The sequence below is a fragment of the Lissotriton helveticus genome, chromosome 1_1, assembly GCF_964261635.1.
Source record: "Lissotriton helveticus chromosome 1_1, aLisHel1.1, whole genome shotgun sequence".
NCBI lineage: Eukaryota > Metazoa > Chordata > Amphibia > Caudata > Salamandridae > Lissotriton > Lissotriton helveticus.
In genome coordinates, this window is record NC_136057.1 from 117,666,667 (window position 1) to 117,693,643 (window position 26,977).

Genomic DNA, 26,977 nt, shown 5'->3' on the forward strand with positions numbered 1-26,977 from the left:
CTCGCTGCTGGTGCTGACTCTGCCCCCCGTGACCCGGACACTATCACACTCACAAGCCTGAGGAGAGCTCAGCAGCATCCGGTACTGACGCTGACTCTGCCGCCGCTGACCCGGGAGCAGACATTGCTGGGAGGGAGAGGGCGGGGCTTATGTTCTCTTGAGGCTTCATTTCACCTCCGCTGCTGCGGCTGACGCTGCCCCGAATGACCCAGACACTGTTCACCTCTCAGGCCTGAGGGGAGCTCCATCGCTGCTTCTGTCGACTCTGCCCCGGGTGACCCGGAAAAGAAACTGTTCCTGAGTTTACAACAGTGAAGGAGAAGAGATGAGAAGAGAAGAGACGAGACCCTGAGAGAGGAGAGAGGGTGAGACTGAGAGGAGGAGGGGTCAGAGGGGGGGCAGAGGGGGCGAGAGGAGGGGAGGGGAGAGGAGGGGGGCGAGAGGAGGGGGAGGAGGGGGGGCGAGAAGAGGGGGGAGGAGGAGGGGCGAGAGGAGGGGGGAGGAGGAGGAGGGGGCGAGAGGAGGGGGGAGGAGGAGGGGGGGGAGGAGGAGGGGGGGAGGAGGAGGGGGGCGGAGGAGGAGGGGGGCGGGGGGAGGAGGAGGGGGGCGAGAGGAGGGGGGCGAGAGGAGGGGGGAGGAGGAGGGGGGCGAGAGGAGGGGGGAGGAGGAGGGGGGCGAGAGGAGGGGGGCGAGAGGAGATGGGGGCAAGAGGAGGAGGGGGAGGGGGGCAGAGAGGGGGCGAGGGGCAGAGAGGGGGCGAAGGGGTGAGAGGAGGGGCGAGGGGCAGAGAGGGAGCGCGGGGCAGAGAGGGTGGTAAGGGGGGGCGAGGTGCAGAGAGGGGTGTGAGAGGGGGGCGAGGGGCAGAGAGGGGGGCACGGGGGTCAGAGGGGGGTGCGGGGGGGCGAGGGGCAGAGAGAGGGGGGCGAGCGCCAGAGAGGGGGGTGAGGGGGGGCGAGGGGCAGAGAGGGGGGCGAGGGGCAGAGAGGGGGGCGAGGGGCAGAGAGGGGGGCGAGGGGCAGAGAGGGGGGCGAGGGGCAGAGAGGGGGGTGAGGGGCAGAGAGGGGGGTGAGGGGCAGAGAGGGGGGTGAGGGGCAGAGAGGGGACGAGGGGCAGAGAGGGGACGAGGGGCAGATAGGGGACGAGGGGCAGATAGGGGACGAGGGGCAGATAGGGGACGAGGGGGTGAGAGGGGGGCGAAGAGGGGTGAGGGGCAGAGAGGGGGGCGAGGGGCAGAGAGGGGGGCGAGGGGCAGAGAGGGGGGCGAGGGGCAGAGAGGGGGGCGAGGGGCAGAGAGGGGGGCGAGGGGCAGAGAGGGGGGTGAGGGGCAGAGAGGGGACGAGGGGCAGATAGGGGACGAGGGGCAGATAGGGGACGAGGGGCAGATAGGGGACGAGGGGCAGATAGGGGACGAGGGGCAGATAGGGGACGAGGGGCAGATAGGGGACGAGGGGGTGAGAGGGGGGCGAAGAGGGGTGAGGGGCAGAGAGGGGGGCGAGGGGCAGAGGAGGGGGCGAGGGGCAGAGAGGGTGTCGAGGGGCAGAGGGGCAGAGGAGGGGGCGAGGGGTAGAGGAGGGGGGCGAGTGGCAGAGAGAGGGCGCGAGTGGCAGAGAGGGGGCGCGAGTGGCAGAGAGGGGGTCGAGGGGCAGAGGGGCAGCGAGGGGCAGAGGAGGTTTTATGTTCATTCTTCATGTTTGCAAACATGTTAGCTGTTGCATATGTAGGAGCTACGCAATCGAGGATTGTGGGAAAGGTGATGGTGTGCCCATCTATTATACGGGATAAAGTACCACCTGGTGCATATAATAAGAGTATTGCAAGTCACCTCAGAGTTCCCTAACCTTATATAGGAACTCTGCCTTCCTCGTTCCTCTATATGGTTATGGAACACCTTGTTGACTTGCAATATCCTTAGAAGGTGCAGGAGGGGGTACTTTATCCCTAATATATTTCTACTAAATATGGTTAAAGTGAAGTTATAGTTGGCCTAGTTAAAACACCTTAATGGGTCTTTAAAAAAAAATCAGAAATTCACTTAAAAACAAGGGTAAAATGCATATATGGTTAAGACTTAAAGCCGAACAAACACCTGAAATTTGCAAGTTATGGTTAGAACCACAATCCATAAGTCACACTACAGGTGTGCAAACCCCAACTCCGTATGTTACGTGTGATGATGCGATGACATTTTACACAGTTAGTGAGTTTGCTAAAGGCAGGATGCTGCTGTAGGGAGATCATGGCTACTTTTGTCTGCCCATAAAACAATTAACTCTCTTTACTGAGCTAGAGGTCGGGAGGGTGAACTCACAAGTGACACATAACCAATCACTTTGTGTATCTGTCTACCATGAGGTGGTGTGCACTCAAGGAGAACCCTGCAGTGGCCACAACATCCCTGGTCGGCCCTACAGTTGAGGCTGAATTCAGACTAGGATTTTTCTATCAGGAACTGGAGATGACTGCATCTTACCCAATGTAACTGTGCAACTGGAAACACAGTTCCCTCTCTGGACTGCGCATGTCTGCTATTCTCAATGAACACCACATCACTTGTATCTGAGTATTAAGTGTGATTCCGGCCAGTAATTCCTCCCATGAATAGCGCTATTTCCAGTTCCTCAGCCTGGAATGGCGACGAACAAGGAAGGACGGGAGCTACTGGCCTACTTGTCTCATGCAGAGTCCCATAACCAGGCCTGTTCCTGCACAGCAAGGATGCAATCCTGTGTGGAAACAGAGAAGAGTGCAGGGATACATCTAAAAACTATTTTTATTATTTGCCTATTAAAAGAGCTTTGCATGTGCAGTTTTGCCTTTATATTCTGCAAGTTCAGTAAACCTGCCCCCTGCACCCCCTGATGATGGTGTGAGGTCAGTACACCTGCACCCCCGATGATGGTGTGAGGTCAGTACACCTGCATCCCCTGATGATGGTGTCAGGTCGGTACACCTTCCCCCAGCACCCCCTGATGATGGTGTGAGGTCAGTACACCCCAGGCTGCATTCACACTCCTTAGGTTGCAGATGGTTGTGAGAGGCTCACTTACCTCGGCTGAAAGTGAAGGTGCCTGCAGCCAGGGCTCACAGGAAGAGAGGGGGCGAGGCTGGGCACCACTGCTGGTGATGACTCTACCCCCGCCGACCCGGCACTGTTCTACCTGCAGGCCTGAGGAGCTCAGCAGGATCCGGTACTAGAGGAGACTCTGCCACCGCTGACCCGGAAGCAGAAATTGTGAGAGGGAGGGGGCAGGGTAATGTTGTCCTAAGACGAATGCTCCCTCCGGCTTCCGCTGCTGGTGCTGACTCTGCCGCTATTGACCCGGAAGAAGGAATGTGTCGGTGTAATGTTACTTTCAGAAAACAAAGAGGCTTTAAACATCCTCCACGCGGAGCTGCCTCTGGTCACCCGGAAGTGAATCAGTTCAAGAGATACAGATAGTGTTGCCAGATTGGGCTTCATTTTTTCCAATTCTATTTCAGGACCGGAGGCTTCAGATTATGCTTCTCCATCTTTATTGAAGCTCACAGCAGCCAATGAAAATGCTTGCTTTTCATAGTAAAACGTTAAACAACTACACATCCCATCATGACTAGCCCAAAGGCACGCCCCCTCAGTCCATAAGAGGCCTCTGCCTGCCGCCATCTTCCTCTTTCTTTGCTGCTCACAGCAAGAGATAAGTGCACATTGTTTCCTCCCTCTAGCTGTTAGCAATGATTGCACATGTTACTGAGAGTAATGATGTTACTGAGAGTAATGATTATGTTAACTGATTGAGTTATACTAATTGTACCCACTACAATATGCTTAAAGCACATGTTTGTCTACCGAGTTACCTACTTGTGGGGTGATCGGTGCTTCAGGGAGGGTGTTGTGCATACTCGCTAGCGTCGCGGCGCCTAGCGTGTTTGAATTCATTCCTCAAAGTGGCTTGATTACGCCTAGTGGCGTGAGGTAGCGGCGGTCGTTGACCGGGAGCAGACGGGCACCGTATTACGCATTCAGGGCCTTTTGTCCCGGCTGGTTTCCCCGTAGGCGCGTCTCACGCATGCGCATCGGCGTCCCTCATAGGCCGATGACGCGAGTAGGGTCCGGGTGGCTCTCGGCCGCGGCGTGCGTCCAAACGCGCTGAATTTGGGCTCCTTTCTAGTAGGATTTCAGTCGCGTTTGGGCTGCACGTCACGGCGCGAATCCCAAACTGTCAGACACAGCGATTTTTTACACGGAGAGTTACCGGTGGCCCCTCTGCTCTGATAATACGCCTGTGAAGGTTGTAAAATATTGAGGCCAGTGATTAGAGTGCGCACACGCTCTGTGGACAGTATTTTGGCCTGGGTCTTTGGCCCCTTGTGACTACAGCTTTGCTGAGGGGGTTTTGTACTTTGTGGAATCCAGTGTGCTTGCAGGGCTAACCCCCCCCTTGACCCTCCTGGTGGCTGAACAGTGCTTGAGCAATTCTTCATTGACGTGCAGGACCAACCACCCTTGAAATGTCGCAGGGGGGTCAGTACAATGAAGAATATGCGGAGGAGGAGGTTTATGACGGACAGCAGGAGGCTGTCCTTGAGGACAATTTAGTCATTGCATTGGACGCATCGGTGCAGTCGTCCGTCAACAGGGCTATGGAGACTACGGTCCCACAAACAGTGCAACAAGCCCTAGCCACAGCCCTTCGCCCAATCCGGAAACAATTGGAGGGCTTTGCCAAGAGGCATGGCTATAACAAATCGCAAAAGAAGAGGGCGGAAGCTTCCACTTCCAGTCAACAGGCTGTTGACATTGCCACATGGCCTCATGCACAGGCCCTTGCTACCCTACCGGATACGGCGGATCATTCCTATTTTGGCGCCAAGTCCAAGCGCAAGGTCCATGCAGATACTGACACTGACACGGACACTACCACAGGCACAGATACCGATACATCGGAAGAGCAGCCTCCTCCGAAGAAGGTGCAGGTAGTGATGGCTCAAGGGAATACTCCTTTCACATTCGATCCGTCGGAGATCATGCCCCCCAGGTCACAGGACTGGGTGCCGCCTCAGGCGGTGACTGCATACATACACGACAATCTGAGAAAGAGCTTCCCGAGGGAAGTCAGGAACCGCCTTAAGTCGGAATGCCCTCGCCCGGACATCCCAGACAAAGTTGCGGAGACCCCAGAGATCGACGCAAGCCTCTTGACCTTCCTCAGGAAGTTCTCTAAAGACCCCAAACGAGGTTTGGATAGGGCATGGTCCGGCTGCCAGGACAAGATGTTGGACGCAATTGGTCCACTGGCGAAGATCTTAGAGATGGCTCTAGCGGCCAAGGAGAGTTCCACTCCTGTGGACCCGGATGTATTGGCTGGCTGGACCCAGCGTGCCATCTGCTTGCTGGGCAACGCAAATTGTGCCATTTCGTCAGAGAGGAGAAAATCGCTGCTCATGAAGATGGACAGTAACTTGACCGAGCTAGCGGACGCTGAGCCGGGACCCCTAGCAGCGGGTCAATTATTTGGAGACAAATTTGTCAAGGACGTGTCCAAATATGTAGGGACCTTTACGGCGCTGGACAAGGCGCAGTCAGGCATCAAAAGAGCTCTCAGTCAGAGAGTTTTTAACAGGGCCGGACGAGGCGGGGGCCGCTCGTCGGGCCGTGGAGGTCAGCAAGGTTCCCAAAGAGGCGACTTCGGCAGGGGCAGGAATGAATACGACTCCACCCGCGGTGGAACCTTCTACCCCTCCCGCAGGAGGTTCGACAGGAGCCGTTATCACTCCAATAACAACAGGGGGACCTTCAAGCACCAGCAGAACGCAGGTGAGAGTAACAGAGTTTTCACTTCTTCCTTTGGGGGGAAGGACACGGCACTGCCTAGCGCAGTGGCGGGAGCTGACACAAGACGCATGGGTGCTACAAACTGTGCAGGGTTTCCGCTTGGAGTTCTATTCTCATCCCGTTCAGTCGGGGCTCCCGGCGGATCTCCATTTTTCCCAACAAGATCTCAGTTTTATAGACGAAGAGATCTCCGAATTGCTGCAGAAGCGCGCGATAGCACCGGTCTGTCAAGGTCCTCGCGGTTTCTGCAGCAATGTTTTTGTTATACAGAAGAAGGGAGGCGGAAACAGATTGGTTTTGAACCTCAGGGATTTCAACCAGTTTATAACGTACAATCATTTCAAGATGGAGGGCATCCATCTTTTGACGGACCTACTGCAGGTGGGAGACTGGATGGTCCGGCTGGACTTGAAAGACGCTTATCTGTCTGTGCCGATATTTCCCCCGCATCGCAGATATCTCCAGTTTCGGTGGAAAAGCCAGTGGTACGAATATTTGGTTCTGCCTTTCGGGCTCTCCTCGGCACCTTGGTGCTTCACCAAGGTGATGAAACCAGTGGTGGCATACCTCAGGGAACGAGGTATTCGCCTCATAATCTATCTGGACGACATCCTGATAGTGGATCAGTGTCGTCAAGCACTCTTGCGACACCTTACTCTGACGGCAATGTTGCTTCAAAACCTGGGCTTTGTAGTCAACACCAGGAAATCAGTCATGGTACCCACTCAGGTGATAGACTTCCTGGGTTTCACGATCGATTCCAGGATGGCACAGCTAAGCCTCCCGAAGGACAAGCTGAAGGACCTGAAGAAGGAGATCAGGAGACTGTTGAACAGTCAGACAGTTTCACTCAGGGCGATTGCGCGAGTGGTAGGAGTTTTGGCATCATCGGTGCAAGCGATATTCCCGGGCCCTCTTCATTACAGGGCTCTGCAACAGTTGAAGATCAGACACCTACGGAAGGGTCTGTCGTACTCGGACAACATTCCTCTCACAGAAGAGGTGAGGACAGAAATGCAATGGTGGCTAGGTCATGTAGACGCCTGGAACGGTCGAGCAATCTTCGGCTCTCTTCCAGAGGTAACAATAGAGTCGGACGCCAGCCGTTGGGGCTGGGGGGCTCGTTGCGGAGATATCTCTACAGGTGGCAGATGGTCTCCGGAGGAGCTTTCGCTTCACATAAATTGTCTCGAACTGCTCGCGGGATCGTTCGCAGTGCGGACGTTGTCCCCGAGGCAGACATCTTGTTGTATCCTCCTGCGTTTGGACAATGTGTCAGCGGTGAGGTACATCAACAAGTTGGGCGGCACGAGGTCGTCAATGCTTGTGCAGATAGCCAAGGACTTTTGGCATTACTGTCTAGAGAATCAGATATCAATAATAGCAGAATACCTGCCGGGTCAGTCCAATCAGGTGGCAGACTGGAACTCGAGATACCTCAGGGACTACAGCGACTGGAAGTTGCTCCCGAAGGTGTTCCAATGGCTGCAGAAAATTTGGGGTCCGTTCGAGATGGACTTGTTTGCATCCAGACTAACGTATCAGGTACCCAGATTCTTCAGCTGGAGACCGGATCCCGTGGCACTGGCAACGGATGCCTTTCTCCAGAATTGGTCGGAGGGGACTCAGTATGCTTTCCCACCCTTCCTGCTGATCCCGAGGGCGATGTCTCAGGTGATCAAGCAACGGGCGGAGGTAGTGATGGTGACGCCTTGGTGGACGTCACAATCATGGTTCCCCAAACTGATGCAGTGGAGTTGCGACCGTCCCAGACTCCTCCCGGAATCGACGTCGCTATTGCTGGGCCCTCATCAGGAACAGCATCCCTTGATAATGGAAGGCAGGCTCCAGCTGATGGCTTGGAGGCTTTCAGGGAACAGTGGCAGCTGCCAGGCCTTTCGAGCAGGACTTGTGATTTCATCAAGCAGGCCTGGGCACCATCCACGCGGAAGCGATACTCCTCGGCCTGGAAGAACTGGATGGATTGGTGCATGGAACGACATCTGGATCCCGTGGGGGCAGACTTACCCCACGTGCTGAATTTCTTAACGGATAAAGCTTCCGACGGTTTGGCCTATAGGTCGGTCAATAATTTTAGGTCAGCCATCTCAGCAGGCCACGCTCGGCTGGATGGAAAGCCAATAGGCATGCATCCAGTAGTATGCAAATTGCTTAAGGGAATTAGGGTGGCTAACCCACCGAAGCCCAAGTACACAGGGTTGTGGGACGTATCTTCGGTTTTAGAGCTCTTTAACAAATGGCCGGTTAACTCACTTTTATCCAGAAAGCAGTTGTCAGATAAGTTAGCCATGTTACTCTGCCTCTCGGCATGCAGGAGGTCATCGGACGTACGAGCACTGGAGATTACAGGTAGAGTATTTACTCCGGAAGGAGTTTCTTTTTCCATTTCAGGACGCACAAAGACATTATCTCGTCATATTTCTTATAATGCTTTTCAGGAGAACGATAAACTATGTGTTGTAAAATGTTTGAAAACCTATGAGGAATGTACAGCGGCTAATAGACCGCAGGGCTGTTCTCAGTTATTGATTGCCATACAAAAGCCTTTTAAAGCGGTGGCGGCTGCCACCATTGCCAGATGGCTTCGTTATGTTATGAAAGAAGCCGGTGTGGATATCACCATTTTTGGTGCACATTCAGTCAGAGGAGCCATGGCATCTAAGTCATTTATGTTGGGGTCCAGCATACAAGATATCATGCGTAGTGCAGATTGGTCTTCAGAATCGACCTTCAAGACGTACTATTATAAGCCGGTGGGGGATATTACCTCTGTTGTTTTTAATAAGCGTTAAACAAGCATAATCTGAAGCCTCCGGTCCTGAAATAGAATCACAAATTTGCTAGCATTCGCGACAAGAATTTGCAATTCTATTAAGGACACGGAGGCGAGGATTATCCCACCCGGCATGTTATGTATAAATGCTTGCCCACCCAATGGTTATGGTGGTTACGGTCTCATATCCTTTATTGCAGGGTCAGATAAGAAGAGTGACTGAAAGTCGACGACTGCAAGGATAATACGCCCGAAAAAGTTATTTTCTTCCACGTTGGAGGAGTTGCCAAGTTATCCAAGTGTTGTTGGAGCTGTTCGCCTTAAAGAAAGAGGAAGATGGCGGCAGGCAGAGGCCTCTTATGGACTGAGGGGGCGTGCCTTTGGGCTAGTCATGATGGGATGTGTAGTTGTTTAACGTTTTACTATGAAAAGCAAGCATTTTCATTGGCTGCTGTGAGCTTCAATAAAGATGGAGAAGCATAATCCTCGCCTCCGTGTCCTTAATAGAATTGCAAATTCTTGTCGCGAATGCTAGCAAATTTGTGATTGTGCGGGTAAAACCCATGCCTGGCGGGGGGGCACATTTTTGGGCTGCTATTAAGCGTGTGTGCGCTTTTTTTCTGGCTTGGGCGTGCGCCGACCACGATGAGGACGTGGCGTGCGCCTATCACAGTGGCCAGACAGTCCGGTGACAAATGAGCGCGCTGACAATCATTGGCGGAGGACCCAAGACCATACCCACACTCGCGTGAATTGTGAAGTGCTGTACAGCCAAGACACACCTTGTCTAGTATCAATGTGAGTCCCCAGGGACACAGTTAAAAGTTCAGTTATGGTTCTGGCTCCAATGCGTTAAACCCATCAGGGTTAACAAGTGCTAAATGAATGCAAACCTTTCTTCCCCTCACTCCAGATAACTGACTAATATCCACCACTCAGATTACTTTCACATTTCACCATATTAATTCACCACTAGTCCTTTATGGGCTTCCGGAGTAGAGTGCTTCAACACCCCATTAGGGGTAACAAGCGCTATCTAAACACAAACCTTTTTTACTCCTCTATCCTTCCGAATCCAAATAACTGACTAACATATCCACCGCTTAAAAAATGTACTTGCATGTTTAACTATAGAGGGGCCGTGACTCCAGGGGTTTAGAGGGGAGGTTAGTCCACGGGGGGAGGTGAGTCCAGGGGTGAGAGGGGAGGTGAGTCTAGGGGTGTAGAGGGGAGGTGAGTCTAGGGGTGTAGAGGGGAGGTGAGTCTAGGGGTGTAGAGGGGAGGTGAGTCCAGGGGTGTAGAGAGGAGGTGAGTCCAGGTGTGTAGAGGGGAGGTGAGTCCAGGGGGGGAGGTGAGTCCAGGGGTGTAGAGAGGAGGTGAGTCCAGGGGTGTAGAGGGGAGGTGAGTCCAGGGGCGGAGGTGAGTCCAGGGGTGAAAGGGGAGGGGAGTCTAGGGTGTAGAGAGGCGGGGAGTCCAGGGGTATAGAGAGGAGGTGACTCCAGGGGTTTATAGGGGAGCTGAGTCCAGGGGTGTAGAGAGGCGGTGAGTCCAGGGGTGTAGAGGGGAGGTGAGTCCAGGGGTGTAGAGGGGAGGTGAGTCCAGGGGTGTAGAGGGGAGGTGAGTCCAGGGGTGTAGAGGGGAGGTGAGTCCAGGGGTGTAGAGGGGAGGTGAGTCCAGGGGTGTAGAGGGGAGGTGAATCCAGGGGTGTAGAGGGGAGGTGAGTCCAGGGGTGTAGAGGAGGTGAGTCCAGGTGTGTAGAGGGGAGGTGAGTCCAGGGGGGGAGGTGAGTCCAGGGGTGTAGAGAGGAGGTGAGTCCAGGGGTGTAGAGGGGAGGTGAGTCCAGGGGGGGAGGTGAGTCCAGGGGTGAGAGGGGAGGGGAGTCCAGGGTGTAGAGAGGCGGGGAGTCCAGGGGTATAGAGAGGAGGTGACTCCAGGGGTTTATAGGGGAGGTGAGTCAAGGGTGTGTATGGAGGAGGTGAGTCAAGGGGTGTAGAGAGGAGGTGAGTCCAAGGGTGTAGAGGGGAGGGGAGTCCAGTACACCTGCCCCCTGCACCCCCTGATCATGGTGTGAGGTTAGGTGAGTCCAGGGGGAGAGGGGAGGTGAGTCCAGGGATGTAGAGAGGAGGTGAGTCTGGGGGTGTGGAGGGGAGGTGAGTCCAGGTTTGTAGAGAAGAGGTGAGTCCAGGGGTGTAGAGGGGAGGTGAGTCCAGGGGTGTAGAGGGGAGGTGAGTCCAGGGGTGTAGAGGGGAGGTGAGTCCAGGGGGGGAGGGGAGGTGAGTCCAGGGGGGGAGGGGAGGTGAGTCCAGGGGTGTAGAGAGGAGGTGAGTCCAGGGGTGTAGAGAGGAGGTGAGTCCAGGGGTGTAGAGAGGAGGTGAGTCCAGGGATGCAGAGGAGGTGAGTCCAGGGGTGCAGAGAGGAGGTGAGTCCAGGGGTATAGAGAGGAGGTGAGTCCAGGGGTGTAGATGGGAGGTGAGTCCAGGGGTGTAGATGGGAGGTGAGTCCAGGGGTGTAGATGGGAGGTGAGTCCAGGGGTGTAGATGGGAGGTGAGTCCAGGGGTGTAGATGGGAGGTGAGTCCAGGGGTGTAGATGGGAGGTGAGTCCAGGGGTGTAGAGAGGAGGTGAGTCCAGGGGTGTAGAGAGGAGGTGAGTCCAGGGGTGTAGAGGGGAGGTGAGTCCAGGGGTGAAGAGGGGAGGTGAGTCTAGGAGTGAAGAGGGGAGGTGAGTCCAGGGGTTTAGAGGGGAGGTGAGTCCAGGGGGAGGGGGGTGAATCTAGGGGGAGGGGGAGGTGAGTCCAGGGGTGTAGAGAGGTTAGTCCAAGGGTGCAGAGGGGCGGTGAGTCCAGGGGTGTAGAGGGGCGGTGAGTCCAGGGGTGTAGAGGGGAGGTGAGTCCAGGGGTGTAGAGAGGAGGTGAGTCCAGGGGTGTAGAGGGGAGGTGAGTCCAGGGGTGTAGAGGGGAGGTGAGTCCAGGGGTGTAGAGGGGAGGTGAGCCCAGGGGTGTAGAGGGGAGGTGAGTCCAAGTGTAGAGGGGAGGTGAGTCCTGGGGGAGGGGGGTGAATCTAGGGGGAGGGGGAGGTGAGTCCAGGGGTGTAGAGAGGTTAGTCCAAGGGTGCAGAGGGGCGGTGAGTCCAGGGGTGCAGAGGGGCGGTGAGTCCAGGGGTGCAGAGGGGAGGTGAGTCCAGGGGTGTAGAGAGGAGGTGAGTCCAGGGGTGTAGAGAGGAGGTGAGTCCAGGGGGTGGAGAGGGGAGGTGAGTCCAGGGTGTAGAGAGGGGAGGTGAGTCCAGGGTGTAGAGAGGGGAGGTGAGTCCAGGGTGTAGAGAGGGGAGGTGAGTCCAGGGTGTAGAGAGGAGGTGAGTCCAGGGGGGGACGGTAGGTGATAAGCAGCTGTCTCCAAACATTCATAGTGTCATAGCCTCGTCATTCCCAAGCCTTTTCATCTCTGGTCGAGGATTGTATGCAACATTTCTCTAACATGTTTACTTGTCTTCCCCTGCTTCGCGCATATATACTCCTCGATCCTGATGTTATTCCTTCAGGACCTCTTCTCTAAGTCCTCCTCCTTTACTGAAATATTATATTCATTTTCCCCAACTAAGTTATGTGGCGGGGTTATTGCTCTTGCTCAGAGAATCTGTTTGTTTGTCACCTCCTACAAGACTTCATCTAGTTTTCCAACTCATCTGTGTCCCTTTGTATGTCAGCTTCACAGAAACTTTCAATTTATAATTCACTCTCACACTGTTGCACCAACTGTGCGACACAACAAAATAAAAACTTAATGGGGAGATTGATTCACGTACCTTTCCCCAGTAGAGACCACTTCAGCCCCTAGTATTATTTGACACAGGGAGCTCTCTACTTTATACCCTGAGACTTCTGCAACTTCCTTTTGAGGTGGCTAGATCTGGTTAGCTGAACAACGTCACTCCTGTAACAAATTTAAAACATCTGAACCTCTAAGTTGGTCCAGTACCTCTGCCATCACTCCCCACTTAGTTGTTAGTGGTATGGTTCCTGCCGCTCTTAAAGACACCACAGCGAATCCCTTGTTCTGGAAGCCAGGAGCAGATTCCTTGGTTTAAAAAAAGTTATTACCAATATCGTTACTTTCTTTTGCTCTTAGCTGGTGGAAAGGTTTGTAGCAAAACTACTTTCTCAAAGACACTAGGAAATGATTTCGGCCATCACACAATACAAAGACAGTGCCTCTACCGATTATGGATGAGCTGAAATGGGAGCAGGAGCCAATGCTTTGTTCTCGTTAGATCTCTCTGCTGTCGTCCACAGTTGAGTACTCCATCTTGGGGAATCATGTTGAGGCTTTGGGCATCGGGTGCTAGGCCCTAAAGGGATTCATATCATTCTTTACAGGCTGAACATGTATCGCCAGATTGGGCAACTTTTCGTCCAACACATTGCATGCAATTTCAGAGTGACTCGTGGGTCCTCAATCTCGGCCCATTTGTTCACCAGCTATGTAATCCCGCTTGCTGAAGCTTTACTTGAGAAAGGTGTTAGAGCATTTATGTGTTCTGACGACACCCAGATCTTGCTGTGTTTAGACAGTTAACTCTCCCCTCACCTCACATTCCACCAAACCTTGCCTGTCTGTAGCAGTGGCTGGGTTGCAATAAACTAAAGTGAAACGCTGAGAAGACAAATGTTCTGCTTATTAATTGTCATAATGACTAATGGCTTGATGCCTACTAGCCTTCGGAGATGGGCACTCTTCCACTCTTTGCTCAAAATGTGTAGAGCTTGAAAGTAAAGATCAACAGTGCTTTCTCGGTCTGGCAAGGTCTGTGAGTCGTGTCATTGTGCATGTATCATATTAAATGCTAGAAAGAGATTGCCTCTTATTTGACACTAGACAGCAGGCGCCTTGTAGCAGCAGCATAGATTGGGTCCAGTTTGGACTGGTCGAACATCCTCTACTTACAGTTTCCGAAAGTCCACAAGAATGTTTATTTTGAGAGTCGAAAACATGGCCAAGGCCTTCTTCTCAGTAGTGGAATGTCTACATTCAGCCTCCGGCAAAGCCCTAGATGGAAAGGCAATAATGACTTTCTTTCCGATCATGCCGCTGTTCTCCTGGGCCCTTGTCTCTGGCGTCCGTAACAACGCAATGGGGCAAAACTATGCAGACTGTGAGCATTCACAAGACTCTCCTTAACATCTGCAAACTCTTCTCGTATTCCCTACTCCACACGTAGTTTGCACCCTTCCTCAGCAGGTCTCACATGGCACAAGAAAATTAGGTACAAACTGAGAATAGAATGTTTCTCACCAAAAACGTGAGTGCCTCTTCTTTCTTTATGGGTCTAGGTATTTCCTGTGTCGCTTTAATTGATTAATCTTTGGGGCAGACCCCATCAGCAGAGAATACGTGGCCTAGGTAGCTTCTGACCAGCACATTTGTATTTTTATCTGGCACTTTAAATCTATTATTCCTCAATGCTCAATTTCATAGAGAATATCTGTTATGGTAATGCTTGCCAAATTTTAATAAAAAAAAATAAAGAATTACAAAAACATAATAAGTGCGTTAAATTATAGGGTTAGGTTTGATGAGGTCATACTGATACATTTTGAAGCTTAACAGATCAACTCTGGATAGGGAGTCCTCTCTGGCAGGGCAGAGCGGACCTGCATGAAATCTCACCATATCATGTAAGGGCAGCACTGAGCGGGGTTAAGATAAGTAGCAGGGTAACTCCTGATGTCCTTGAGGACAGCCTGACCTTGAGCAGGGTAGATCCTCTCCAGCTTTTGAGACAATTTAGTTCTTTTGATCCATTAGCTGGACTGAATAATTTTTTTTTAAAGCTTAAACAACGTGTGGGGAGACAGGAAGGAGTATTTTGACCTAATTGTCCTGTGAAAATGTGTTGTCTTTTCTATTTTCTTCCCTTCACAGACACTTGAGGACGTGAACATCAGAATTCCAGAATGGAGAAAAGGCAGGTGCCAAGACGAAAAGGAGAAGTGCAGTGTTCACCTGAACCCGTAAGATCCACACTCCCATCTTCTCCTATCCATAATGTGCCTTCTTCAAGATCCCAAACTGATGCTCAGCGGGACTGTGAGATGGAACCGCTATCGGGGAACTCACCTAACATGATCTTTTTATCTATGTTGGAGCAGTTGGAAGCCAAACTGGATAACTTGCAGAATACCCTAGAGGACGTGCCGTCTAGAGTAGCTGGATTTATGGAGCAAATCTGGATAGCAAAGGGTCTGGATTACCTTGTAAATGGGGCAGTGTCTTTGGAGATGATCAGTCCGGTGGTGGTTAGAGATTATCCTCTCAGCAGGTCCCCTCCGATCAATCTTTCAGTCAGGGCCAAGGAGGTGAACCCATGCCTTCAATTGACATCTTCACCTGGTCGTGATCCACACCCGAATCAGTGTCTTCAACCTACGTCTCCTCATGGGCATGAACCACAGCAGAGCCAGTGCCCCCAACCTCTGTCTCCGGTTTGCCCTGGACCACGGCAGGATGGTACTGTCTCCAGGTACCCTCCTCCAGATGTTCAAGTCATCCCAGGTGAGCCAAGCCTTCGTCTTCCACCAGTGTTTGATGATGGGCAGGAACCACAGCAGGATCAGTGCATACAACTAATTTTCCCAGTTGAACAGTTGAAGAAAGAACAATTGTATGCAGATAGTTGGGGCGCACAACAGAACGTCTGCCTGCAGCCACTGCTTCACGAGGGACTTGAGCCACAGCGAAACCACTGCAGCCAAACAGTGCTCCCAGATGGGGAGGGAACAAGTGAACTCCTAAAGCAAGAGTTGTTGTGCTTTGAGGGTGAGGATCAACGGCACAACATCTGCAGACAACCAGCATTTCAAGAAGACCAGAGTCTGCAGCTCAACACATGTCTGCAGGTGCTCTCTGATGCACATGAACCACACCAGAACTTAAAGACCGAACCAATGCACCTTGAGACACTCAGTCCAGATCGCGGCTATAAGCTAGAACCACTGAGTGCTGAGGACTACGATCAGAACTACAAGCAAGAACCACTGGGCCCTGAGAACCGAGATGAGAACTCTGACCTACAACCAACATGTGCTGATGCGCAGGGCCCATCTGGATCCTCATCCTTCCTGCCACAGAATGCTGCTGATACTGATGGAGCTATCGCTAGAGACCCACTGGAGAGAGGAAATACAGACGCAGATGGATTGCTGCTCAAAGCCATCCCAGGTATTTGTTTCGTACTGAATGACCATGCAGAATGTCGAGTAACTTGTACAGTTCTGAGGGAATGTAGCATAAAATATTTCCAAAGTTGATGTTTCCATATTTTTAGTAAGACCTGCAGGGGGCCTAATCTGAGTTTTGTGGAGTGGCATCTTTGTGGGGGCCTTGAGTACACCAGAAGCGGTCATGTACCTAGTATCTCCTTTATTTTCGCAAAGGAGTTTCTCCTTCCCGTTATGTGATAGGCTAAGAATTGGGACTCTGCACATGAAAAATGACCTGAATTCTGGTCTGTGCATGAGACGCCCCATTCCGGGCTCAGGAATTATGTGGCAGAATCTGTGATTTAAATCCAAGCACCGCAATACTCCTCGTCCCCTATGTGAGATGAAAGTGAGGTGTTATTCACAGAGTGTAATATTGCCCTTTTTTGTTGCTAGTGCAAACTAAAGCACTTTAGAGATGGGGCTGGGTCTTTGTGATGTTCGAGTGCACAGAATATGAGAGGATTTCTGGGTCAGTCAGGGTCTGACGCTTAGAAGGGAAGGAAGGCAGTGTGAAGAGGACAAGTGATCTGTAATTCAGGTCTGTAGTGGTTGAATGGGTAGGGTAAGACCCGCGGCACCCAGAGCCTTCAATAAGAAGTGGTCTTTTTATAAGGCCTCAGCTGTGTCTCCATAATGTTTCCTATTACATTTCCTTCACTTTTTCCTCCCTTTAAGTCAGCAATATCAGCGATAAAGAAACTCTGCTGGAGGGTGGGTGAAGTAAATGGTGATTGCTCTGAGTTATGTGTAATTACTGTGGAGATTTGGCATCTGATTCCCTCAGTAATTCCAGAGTACTATGATTGCATAAGATTATTGGTTCTGTGATCATGTTTGTGCGAATAATAGCTTTACAATATCACATGTATCTTGTGAAGCCCAATTTATCTTTCTTCCTTCTTTATATAGCTATTGTGTCTCAGCCGCTCTTTAGACATTTCAGTGCACATTACAAGGACCAAATCATGCAAATGTCCGCCTCTCTGCACAAAATGGTGCAGTGCAGTGTGTTGCGATAAGCTGAAAGCATAGCCCTTGCAGCATCTTCCACTTTGAAAAGGGCCATGAAAAAACCCTGATTGACCAATCTGTTCATCCTCTCTGCTTGGCCATTACTCTGTGGGTGATGACGACTAGCACATTTATCTTAATACCAGTTCCATCCAAATACTGCTACATCTCGAACAAGACAAACTGTACACCATTATCCGATACCAATTCACACAGAAAACCCTCACTTCCATGTACAAACCATACTTTCAACCAATTTGAATTGTACTCCACAAGCACAATGGCAAATTTCTGATGCACAGCAAGCATCTGAAACAGACCTAAAAAATCATTACATTCATTGGCTCGCACTCTGTCAGGCAAACCCACTTCTGTCATAAGCAGAACACTGTATATCATCCTTTTATCATTTTACAAACAGCTGGTAACTCTCTAATGGATTTTTCCACATCCCGGTCCATGGCAGGCGACCAGTATTGCATTGTCAGTCGTTTGTTGTTGGATATCACACCTAAATGTCCTTCATGGGTCTCCTCTGACAGTATGAACTTGGCCATCGGTCTGCAGTTCACACAACAAATCGCTTTTCTTTTGGCTATTTTTTCCTCATGAAATGAATCACTTTCAATAAAATAGAATCTTCATCCAATGTCTTTTGCCCACAAACACACACACACACACTCTTTACCCGGCCAACAAATACTTGCTGCAATACATTCCACATCTTCGCAGTCATTCTCTTTTTTCTCATGTTCCACATCTTCCTGCCCTCAGGGCAGTCGAGGCAAGCAATCAGTATTTTTGACCCTCTCGCCTGCAGTGTGTTCATTCACAAAATGATGTTTCAAACTTAACCTCACCAACCTGGCAGTAGCCTGCTGGTGTTCACATTATTACCATTCAAAAGAGGTTGATCATCAGTTCATATTCTGAACTTGGTCCCACATAAGGATGATTTAGCCAGGTCATTTATAGATTTATTTCTGATCTAATGAGTGAATTTTCGGTTGAGATCAGTTTTTGTCTGTCTCTGTATATATCTTTTAGACATTTCCCTACTTCCGTCCCACAGCAGGGAAAGGTCATCTGTATCCCCGATCCAAATCAGCGTATGGTTTGTCATGTTTTCATTTTGTGATGTCCAGACCACCCGTTATGTGCCCGGGTTAGGCCCGTGTAGCAAAGTGGCTCATTTCATATATTGTCCAATGTTTTACAGGATCATTTCTGCTGTGACCTTTTGCACATATTTGCATGCACGACAATGTTGGATTTGTTTCTCTGAAACTACTTTGTTTACACATCTAGCTTCGCACAACATTATCACGATGCCTCGAACACCATGTACAAGGCCTCTTGACGCACTATGTACAAATGTCATCTCTATCTTCATTCACGGAGTGACAGGGCTATCTACATATCTATAACATTGTCTAATCTATACGTACATCACAAGATGCTTTCTATTATAAATAATGAGCATCCCAATAGATTAGTAGAGGTGGCGCTACAGCTGACACCGAGGGTCCGTGCAGGCTGAGACTTCACTATGCAGCGGTTTGGCATCTCCGTGGGGGGTGTTCAGTTTTTTAACCAATTTGTGGCCTGCATTCTCTCCTGTCATGTCCCTTAGTGGGGATTCTTGGCTGCACACCCACACACACTCTAGGTACACGCAGAGTAGGGAGTGCGTAGTAGGAGTACGCCGTGGCTAGGGCGACTGCCTCCGGAATCTGGGGATCACGGTTCGATCCCAGGGACCAGCGGCAGATTAGCCCAGCACCATGTGACTCTGGACAATAGCTTGCTTAATCTTCCCGACAGCCCCCAGCACCTAGAGACCCTTACGGGGGATTGTGCGCTTTACAAATGTGGATTATATTATTTTGCTGCCTTGCTCATATGCCTGCATATATACACTGTTTTAGCACCATGGTAGAACTATATCTACTATTTACGTGCTTGTAATCACTTTCAGCTGCTTCGGTCTACAGATTATTGCAGCTTATGTATTCTATATAAGAATAACGTTGGTTCAGTAAATATATTGAAAACGTCCCACTGTGTATTCTCTGTATATTTCTCTGAGAGCAAGTAAGCTTGAGTGACTGAGCGAAAGGTTCTGTTCTGTTTCCAAGATCCCTGAGGGGTCAGGGTTGTCACGTTCAGTGGTTGCCAGAAACCATTGGCTTCCTGGTAAGGTTAGGGAGTCTTATGGTGGCACTGTGAGCTAGCTGGTCTCTAGGCCAACTCATCCTGCGGAGGTGCCCGGAACCAGTCTAGGCACTAATCCAAAGTTTATGTTGTCCAACAAATGTGCTGGTCCTACGGATTAGTGGGAACTACACGACACACCTGTTCCTTCCACCAGACCACAAATACATTTGCAGAGCTGGGAGAGCAGGTGCCCATTGCTGTTCCTGAGATTTGTCTGTAATATCTATCTTTAAATATAAAAATATTGTTATTTTGTCAAAAGTCATGGTCCTAAGCATCTATGTATAGTCATATGGAGATATTGGTCTATTGCAAAAAGCGTGTTCGTAGGCTCTAAGACCTTGCGTGTGTTGTATGCATAATTAGCAAGATCACATCCTAGGTAATTGTCAAATATGATTGTCTCCTGTGTATATCTTTTGTAGAAAATTCTCTCTATCTATACAATGTGATGGGAGGCTCTCCACAAGAATCAGCAATAAATGGTTTTAGTTTATTGCTGTGCTTTCCAGTGAGCTATTGTTGGAGGGCACTATACGCCCCCCTTGTTCTTGCATACATTTGTTACAAGGTAAAAGCAAGGTAGAGTAGAGGGTAGTGTTTTACACAAATGAAAATGTTGCCATTCCCATTTCACAACAATCCGTATTTAATAATTATTGAAAAGCCTTTTGTTCATAATTGGAAACAATCATTAAAACCACATTCTTGCCCCTTTTCGTATGACATTGGTACTTATGTTGTCATTACGTAATGTGTTAATGGCCTCCCTTTGTCCATTACTCAAGTCGGATCTGATTCTTCCCTTCTTGCCTTGACTGGTGAACAATTTATTTGAACATGTCTTTGGCGACCAAGTGACTAAAGACATCCAGATTATCATGAGGCAAGGAGGAGTTATATGTAGCTTGGTTTTTGAAGCGAGTTAGGCTTCCCTGATCTATCTGTGCCCCCTTTCCCAGCAATGCTTCTCGCTCTTTCGTTGCACATATATTTCCATTATCCAGACCATCCAATGTCATGAAGTATCAGCGTCTCTTGAACACCAGTCATGTTTTCTGTATTGGGCCCCCTATTCTCATGTTCATTGGCTTGGGTCTGATTTTATGTTGATATCTTAGAAACGGAAATATGTCAAGTCTACATGAACTGTAATCTAAGTCCCTCCTGGGGCAGAAATATAAACCAAGGTTCTGGATATTTAGTTCATCCATTGTCAGTTAATATTGGGATGATTTAATAATCATATCTCGCCTTGCTCTATCACCTTTCTCTTCCTATGGGGTGTTATCTTTTTGTCTTCCATTTGCTCTTTCCTGTCTTTCTCTTCCTCTGTTTGTGCCTCTTGCTTTTGTTTTTCCTTTTTTATGATATTCCATTGTCCGTCCTTGTCTGGCAAGTAGGTTTTTTCCTAGGTAGTTGCTAGCAGAGTCGTCTAAGTCACCTTCTGATCTTGATTCCTCTGTCAGAAGTTCATGTCGTCTTTGTGTCAATCAAATTTTGACTGCTCTCCTTACTTATTCGTATCATCTTACAAAGCTTAAGACTCTTCCAGGACAGTAGTCTTGCTTTTCCCTTTAAAATTTCCTCTTTTGTAGCTATTACCTCTTTCTTATCACTTGTTCATCATTCTCGTTGTCCTTAAGTTCAGCTCTTATTTTCAAGTGCAACAAATGTGAGGTTGGAGAACTCCATCGGACTGCAGACTTAGAACTGTAACAAAAAAAACAAGTTGGCAGGCCTTTTCCATCTATGAACTCATGATCTGGAACAACATCCCTGCATCCATCAAGACCGCCCAACATTGCTCCCGTTTAGGAAAGAGTTGAGGACTTCCTTCTTTAAAAATAATTTATGCTCATCTTTGGCCCTAGCTTTAGGCTAGGTTTGCAGTATAGAAATAACATATACATACATACATAAAGAAGCTGGCCTAGCCTACACTAAGGTTTGAATACTTTTGAAAAAACTCTTGTGAAAATGTTCATGGGAGAGTTGAGAATGGTTATCCCACCAGAGCACCCCTGGCATCCAGTTAAGATTTTAATGTTGTCTTATCAAGAGTAAAAAGGCCACCTTTTAAGCCACTACATCACTGCAAGCCTTAATGTGGATAGTTCTCTACCTAGTAGCAGTCTCTTCCTCAAACAGTTAGCAAACTACATGCCCCATAAGTAGATGAACAGTTCCTGCAAGTTTACAAAGACAAAGTTAAATATGCATCCAGTGTTAAACATACACTCATGCTCTACATTATCAGAATTGAAAATGTATGAAAAATAAGACTGTTTTTTGCACCGGCACAATTTAGCATATGGTTGTCTACACGAGCATAGACTAGGGGTGGGCGGAATTGCGTAGTCGTGTTACGCAAAGCTCTGCGAAAAAAATCTCAGTGAGCGGGCAGAATTCTGCGAACACGCGGAATTGCTTCTTCCGCCCGTTCACAATGCTTTTTCCCTGTTCCCGAACGCTGTTTCCATGCTCGGGGGGAGAATATCTTGCAAACACACATTTTGAAATCGTGAACAAGCAAACAATTCTGCGAAGCCGCGGATCTCGGAAGTTTTGGCAATTCCACTTTCTCCGAGGAATGCGAAATTACCCAAATTCCACAAATGCCGCAAGTGGAACTGAATTTACCGCCCAGGCCTAGCGGAGACTCCACATAGACATACTACAGGCTGAGTCCACGTGTGATAAAAATGCAACCATGGCTTTTCTACCCAACATACCTCTAGTAGATATTTGTAAAGTAGAAACATGTGGTTCTGTGCATCCTTCTCAAGGCGCTGGGAGGTGGAGGGAGCAGCTCCGGGTCAGTCGAAAAGCCAGGTCTTGAGGTCCTTCCTGAATATGTGGAGGGTCGGGGAGCGTCTGATGTAGACCGAGAGCTCGTTCCAGGATTTAGCTGCGATGTAGGAGAAGGCTTTCCCGCCGGTTCTGTTTCTGTGGATGCAGGGACCTCTGCCAGGGTGAGGTCTGTGGAGCAGAGGTTCCTCTTGGGTACGTGGACATCATACTCGGTCATTGAGGTATGTAGGTCTGATGTTGTTGAGGTGTTTCTAGGTGTGGGTGAGGAGTTTGAAGGTGATCCTCTTCTTGACGGGGAGCAAGTGGAGGCTTCATAGGTGTTGGGTCATATGTTTGTGGCGTGGTGTCCCTAGAATGAGACTGGCCGCGGCGTTCTGGACCTTACCGATTCTTTTAAGTTATGGCACAACCTGTGATGTGCCACAGCTTGCTGCAAATGGAAAATGTTACTCTCTTGCAAATACTGTCAGCTTGTCATGTTGCAGGCTCACATGCATCACCCACTTGCTGTATGGTTGGAAAGTATATAGGTTGCTCAGATTAAGCAGTTTATTTTTTTTATTTTACAATGTAAGCAGTTGTACTCCGATGGAGAAAACAACACAATGATTTTAATTGGAGTCTGCGCGCTGATGCATTATGCCTTTCTGGTATGGGATTACGAGCGTTCTCCCGATCAAAACTCAATCTTAAATTAATTATTTTTAGTAGTCAGAACCCAACCCATGAGAGATCACCACATGTGAACGGTAGACCTACACGGAGCAAATGATTGTTTACAGGTAGTAATATTTTCCTTCCTTCCTAGATATTACTGTCCACCTTTCTCATATTATAACTGCATTTCTTTTAAGTAATATTGCCCATGTATAATTCTCAGTGTTCATTTCATTCTGCAGCACAGCAGTCGCAGACAGAAAGTATGAATGGGAAAGAGAAACGTAAAGCCTCTGGAGGAAGGAAGAATTTTGCTTATAAAATGACTGAAAGAAAACACCAAGGAATACAGAGGAGGGAGAATTTTAACAATAAAACACTACTTGCAAGGCAGAAAAGAATACGCACCGGCCTAAGAGCTTATGCCTGTGCTGAGTGTAAGAAGACATTTACTGGAAAGGCGCGTCTTTTACTGCACGAGCAAACACACATAGATAGGTATCCCTACACTGAGCATGAAGTGAGGTTTGCTGATAAGGCAACACATGAAAAAACTCACAAAGGAGAGCGGCCCTTTCACTGCAATATCTGTGAGAAAAGTTTTACTCAGAAGGGAAATCTTCTACAACATCAAAGCGTACACACAGGAGAGAAGCCTTATCACTGCACTGTGTGTTCCAAACCCTTTTCTCAGAAGGTGACCCTTGTACGGCATCAAAGAACTCACACAGGAGAGAGGCCTTATCACTGCACTGTGTGTTCCAAACCCTTTTCTCAGAAGACAAACCTTGTACTACATCAAAGAACTCACACAGGAGAGAGGCCTTTTTCCTGCACTGTGTGTTCCAAAAGGTTTTCTCGGAAGGCGTACCTTGTACAGCATCAAAGCGTACACACAGGAGAGAGGCCTTATCACTGCAACGTGTGTTCCAAGGGCTTTACTCTTAAGACAGCCCTTGTACGCCATCAAAGCATACACACAGGAGAGAGGCCTTATCACTGCACTGTGTGTGAGAAGAGGTTTTCTCGGAAGGAGACCCTTGTACGGCATCAAAGCATACACACAGGACAGAGGCTTTATCACTGCACTGTGTGTAGCAAGAGCTTTAATCTTAAGGCACGCCTGGTACGCCATCAAAGAACACACAGGCAAGGGCCATGACACTGTACAGGATATGGAAACTGCTGTAAACAAAAGGTGGTGCTCAGCAGCATCAAATAACACATACAAGATGGAAGCCTTCTCAAAGCACTGCACAAAAACCTTCATTTAAAAAAAGAAATGTGATCTTTTACATCATCTAAGAATCTACAGCTGAAGTTAGACCTCCTATGACATCTAACGATCCTTGCGGGGCGAGATCCTCCCTTTCCTCTGAACGTCAGAAGAGCTTTGAGTTAAAGGACAAACTCTAAGGTTCGCAGCGTCTCCAAACAGAATGTAGCTTCTTCAACGTCACTAACGTCCCTTCACCAAGCCACGAACTTCACAGAGGCTGCTTCACTGCGAATTAAACCTGACCGACTCTCATGAAATGTGTGCAGTGTTGAGGACATGTTATCAAGTGTGGATCATAAACTATCCAGATAGACATAACTTCTGGGATTCAACAAAAAAATATTGAAAGACCTGAGGACATAAGAAAAATAAACTAGGAGAAGACATAGGAATCAAAAACCACTTGAGGACAAAAAATATAAACTCACTAAAGCAGGAACATCTGCTCCCTATCAGTATCTTCAGACCAGCTGTGTAAATAGTCGGTACAACCCATCCAGCCTGAGAGATCAAAAGAGGATTCATGGCTGTCTAGATTCTAACAACTTACAAAGGTGGCACCAACCATAATAATTCTGCCGTTTTAACTGCTGAGACTGTTACACAATTCACAATGTTTTGAGATGGTTTATTCTGGTGAGAATTTTCTTTTTTTTTGGTAATCAATTTTATTATCATTTTGAAAAAAAAAAAAAAAAGGCCGCATACATCTTACACAGTAAAGCCAATTCCATCTCCAACAGACAGTAAAAAACCCCACTGTTAGGGTAGGAGTATTTATGCAAGCCACCCAAGCTGGAAAGCAGCACCCCGTTACATGGGAGCGCCAAAGCTGGCAATTTAAAACAGTAGGTTCAGCCATTTGCCCCAAACCCTATGGAACCTCGCGGGACAACCATGTGTCTCAGAGGGGTTCCTCCTGGGCTGCACACCAATACACTCCCCGGCGCCACTTTCGCAGGATAGTGGGGTTGGGCTGGGCCCAGGCCGATGCAATATCTCGTTTAACCACAGCGACCGCCGTTCCCAGAAAATGTTTGTCTGCTCTAGAGCCGTCCAAACCATCAAATACACCCAGGATAAGACGTAAAGGATCGTGTAGAACCTGCTAACCCAAGGTCTGTGTGAGCTCAGATTCTACCTCGGACCAGAATGGGTCAAGGCCAGGGCAAAGCAAACCATATGGTAGAAGTCGGCTGGAGTTTGGCCGCTATTTTGGTGAGAATTAAATACCCAAAAACTAACGTTCACATACATTACAAAACAAAACAGATTGTCTGATAAAGACACTGTAAGGCGTATTTCTTTGCATGCTGTGATGTGTTTTGTGAGGTCAGTTGTGTCCTGTCCTAGTGTGAGGGGGAGATTGACAACTAGACAAAGGACACTGTTGCAGGGAGCTGGTTGCCAAGAATGACTTATTTTACGCAATAAAACTTTGCTAATAAACTAATCTGCCTGCCTGTTTCATGTGGTGATGAACAAACAACAATATCACAAAAACCCTGTCCCCAAGGCATTAAATATCAATACTCGTATTAATGCAATTGAGAGACAAACGATCAAAGTCCAATGCTACACCACCGATTTTTGAAATTTTTTCCGTTGGTGTGTTTAGTGTATTTTGCCCAAAATTCTCAACATAAAAATAAGGGAAATTCCAGTAAACTTCAAAAAGACAGTCAAATAGAGCACTAAACGATGTCTATATCAGTCATGTACACAGGACATCCACCCACACTTACTACGTTTAAAAAAATGTGTGGAGAAAAGAATGACTCCTCACGGGCGCACCATCCTCAGGGCAACTGGCATGTGTTCACCAGATTATACCCCTTTTCTCATCATAGGTAGTCATTCAATTAAAAAAAGAAGAAAGAAAAGTGTCCAAGACAAACCAAAAAAGTGTATAAAGTGCAAAGGAGCAACAAGCATTCACTCCCTTTTGTGACCAAAGGTGCTTAAAATCAACAGACACATCTTTCGCACAACTTTTATTCTGAAATTAGGTATATTCTGTTGAACGAAAAAGGCTGGTAGCTAGCTCTGCATACCATTACCTACAGCCAACATGTTTCACTACCACTGAAACTTCCGGCAGATTCATCAGGGCTTGACACTTTGTCACTGCACCAATGTTGGACACCTTGTACTCTGGGACTGTCAAATGGAAAGAATACAGAGATTAAAAACACACCAGGAGCACCCCTCCGGACACTCTTAGTCTATCCAACATATTAATAAGCATTACCCTCTTCCAGTCAATTTTTCTCGTACCAGCGGAAGAGGAAGGTATATGCTGGCTCCTCATGTGAGCCTCAACATCAACTTAATGGCCCCTACGATTGTTGCATCAATCTAGGAAAACAAAACACAAAACAGCGTGTCATAGGTCAAATTATATTGTCCATGGTCACTACCTGACACACGAATATGCCCTATCCAAAGTACAATTGTAAATCCAGATAAAGAGTGACACTAACTGCTTTACGCAAACTACGACCTTGATATGCACAGTCTCTCTTAATATCCTGTGACAGCCCGTTCACTCCGTTCTGAAAATGCTGTTACCATCAATTTCCCTTTTCCGATCATGCCATTAGATCATCTTACATCTCATCTCTTAGCACCCAAATTGAACGGTGTAATCCTACTATCCCGTCAGATTTTTATAGCCCCGCTCCCCCACTCCTCACCATACGGAGCTCTACGAAGCTCTGCCTCTCGTCCAGATGACGCGGCATCTTCCGCGCTCTGACTTAAAATTCACAGCGGAGAAAGCTGCATCTCTATTGCAGGCAAGTGACCTGGGTCAGTCACGTGACTCCCTTCTCGGCGTCAAACGCCGAGTTTGTACAGGAGAAAGATCTAAACTCTGTTATGGTCATGTGATCAGGGTCAGTCATGTGACTCCCTCATCGGCGTCAAACGCCGTGTTGTGTACACCAACGATCTAATTTACTGCAATAAAGATCGAGGTTATAGTTCAATGAAAAAAACTGTCTCAATGAAAAAACTGGCTCAATGAAAGAACAGCTCAAAGAAAAAACGGCTCACTGAAAAGCGGGGGCATTTAAAAATAAATAAATTCGAAAACGATATTGCAAGTTGACAAAAACCTTTTTCAGCAGTCCCAAC

General features: G+C 48.7%; 1 protein-coding gene across 1 annotated transcript; it reads left to right on the top strand.

Moving 5' to 3' along the window:
- The first annotated feature begins 207 nt into the window (after positions 1-207).
- LOC144763967 (uncharacterized) lies at positions 208-26,430 on the top strand. The gene is made up of 3 exons (XM_078650098.1): positions 208-365; positions 14,522-15,817; positions 22,803-26,430. The coding sequence occupies exons 2-3, from the start codon at positions 14,554-14,556 to the stop codon at positions 23,720-23,722; spliced, it is 2,184 nt and encodes a 727-aa protein (XP_078506224.1). The 5' UTR covers positions 208-365; positions 14,522-14,553; the 3' UTR covers positions 23,723-26,430.
- Positions 26,431-26,977: the final 547 nt, after the last annotated feature.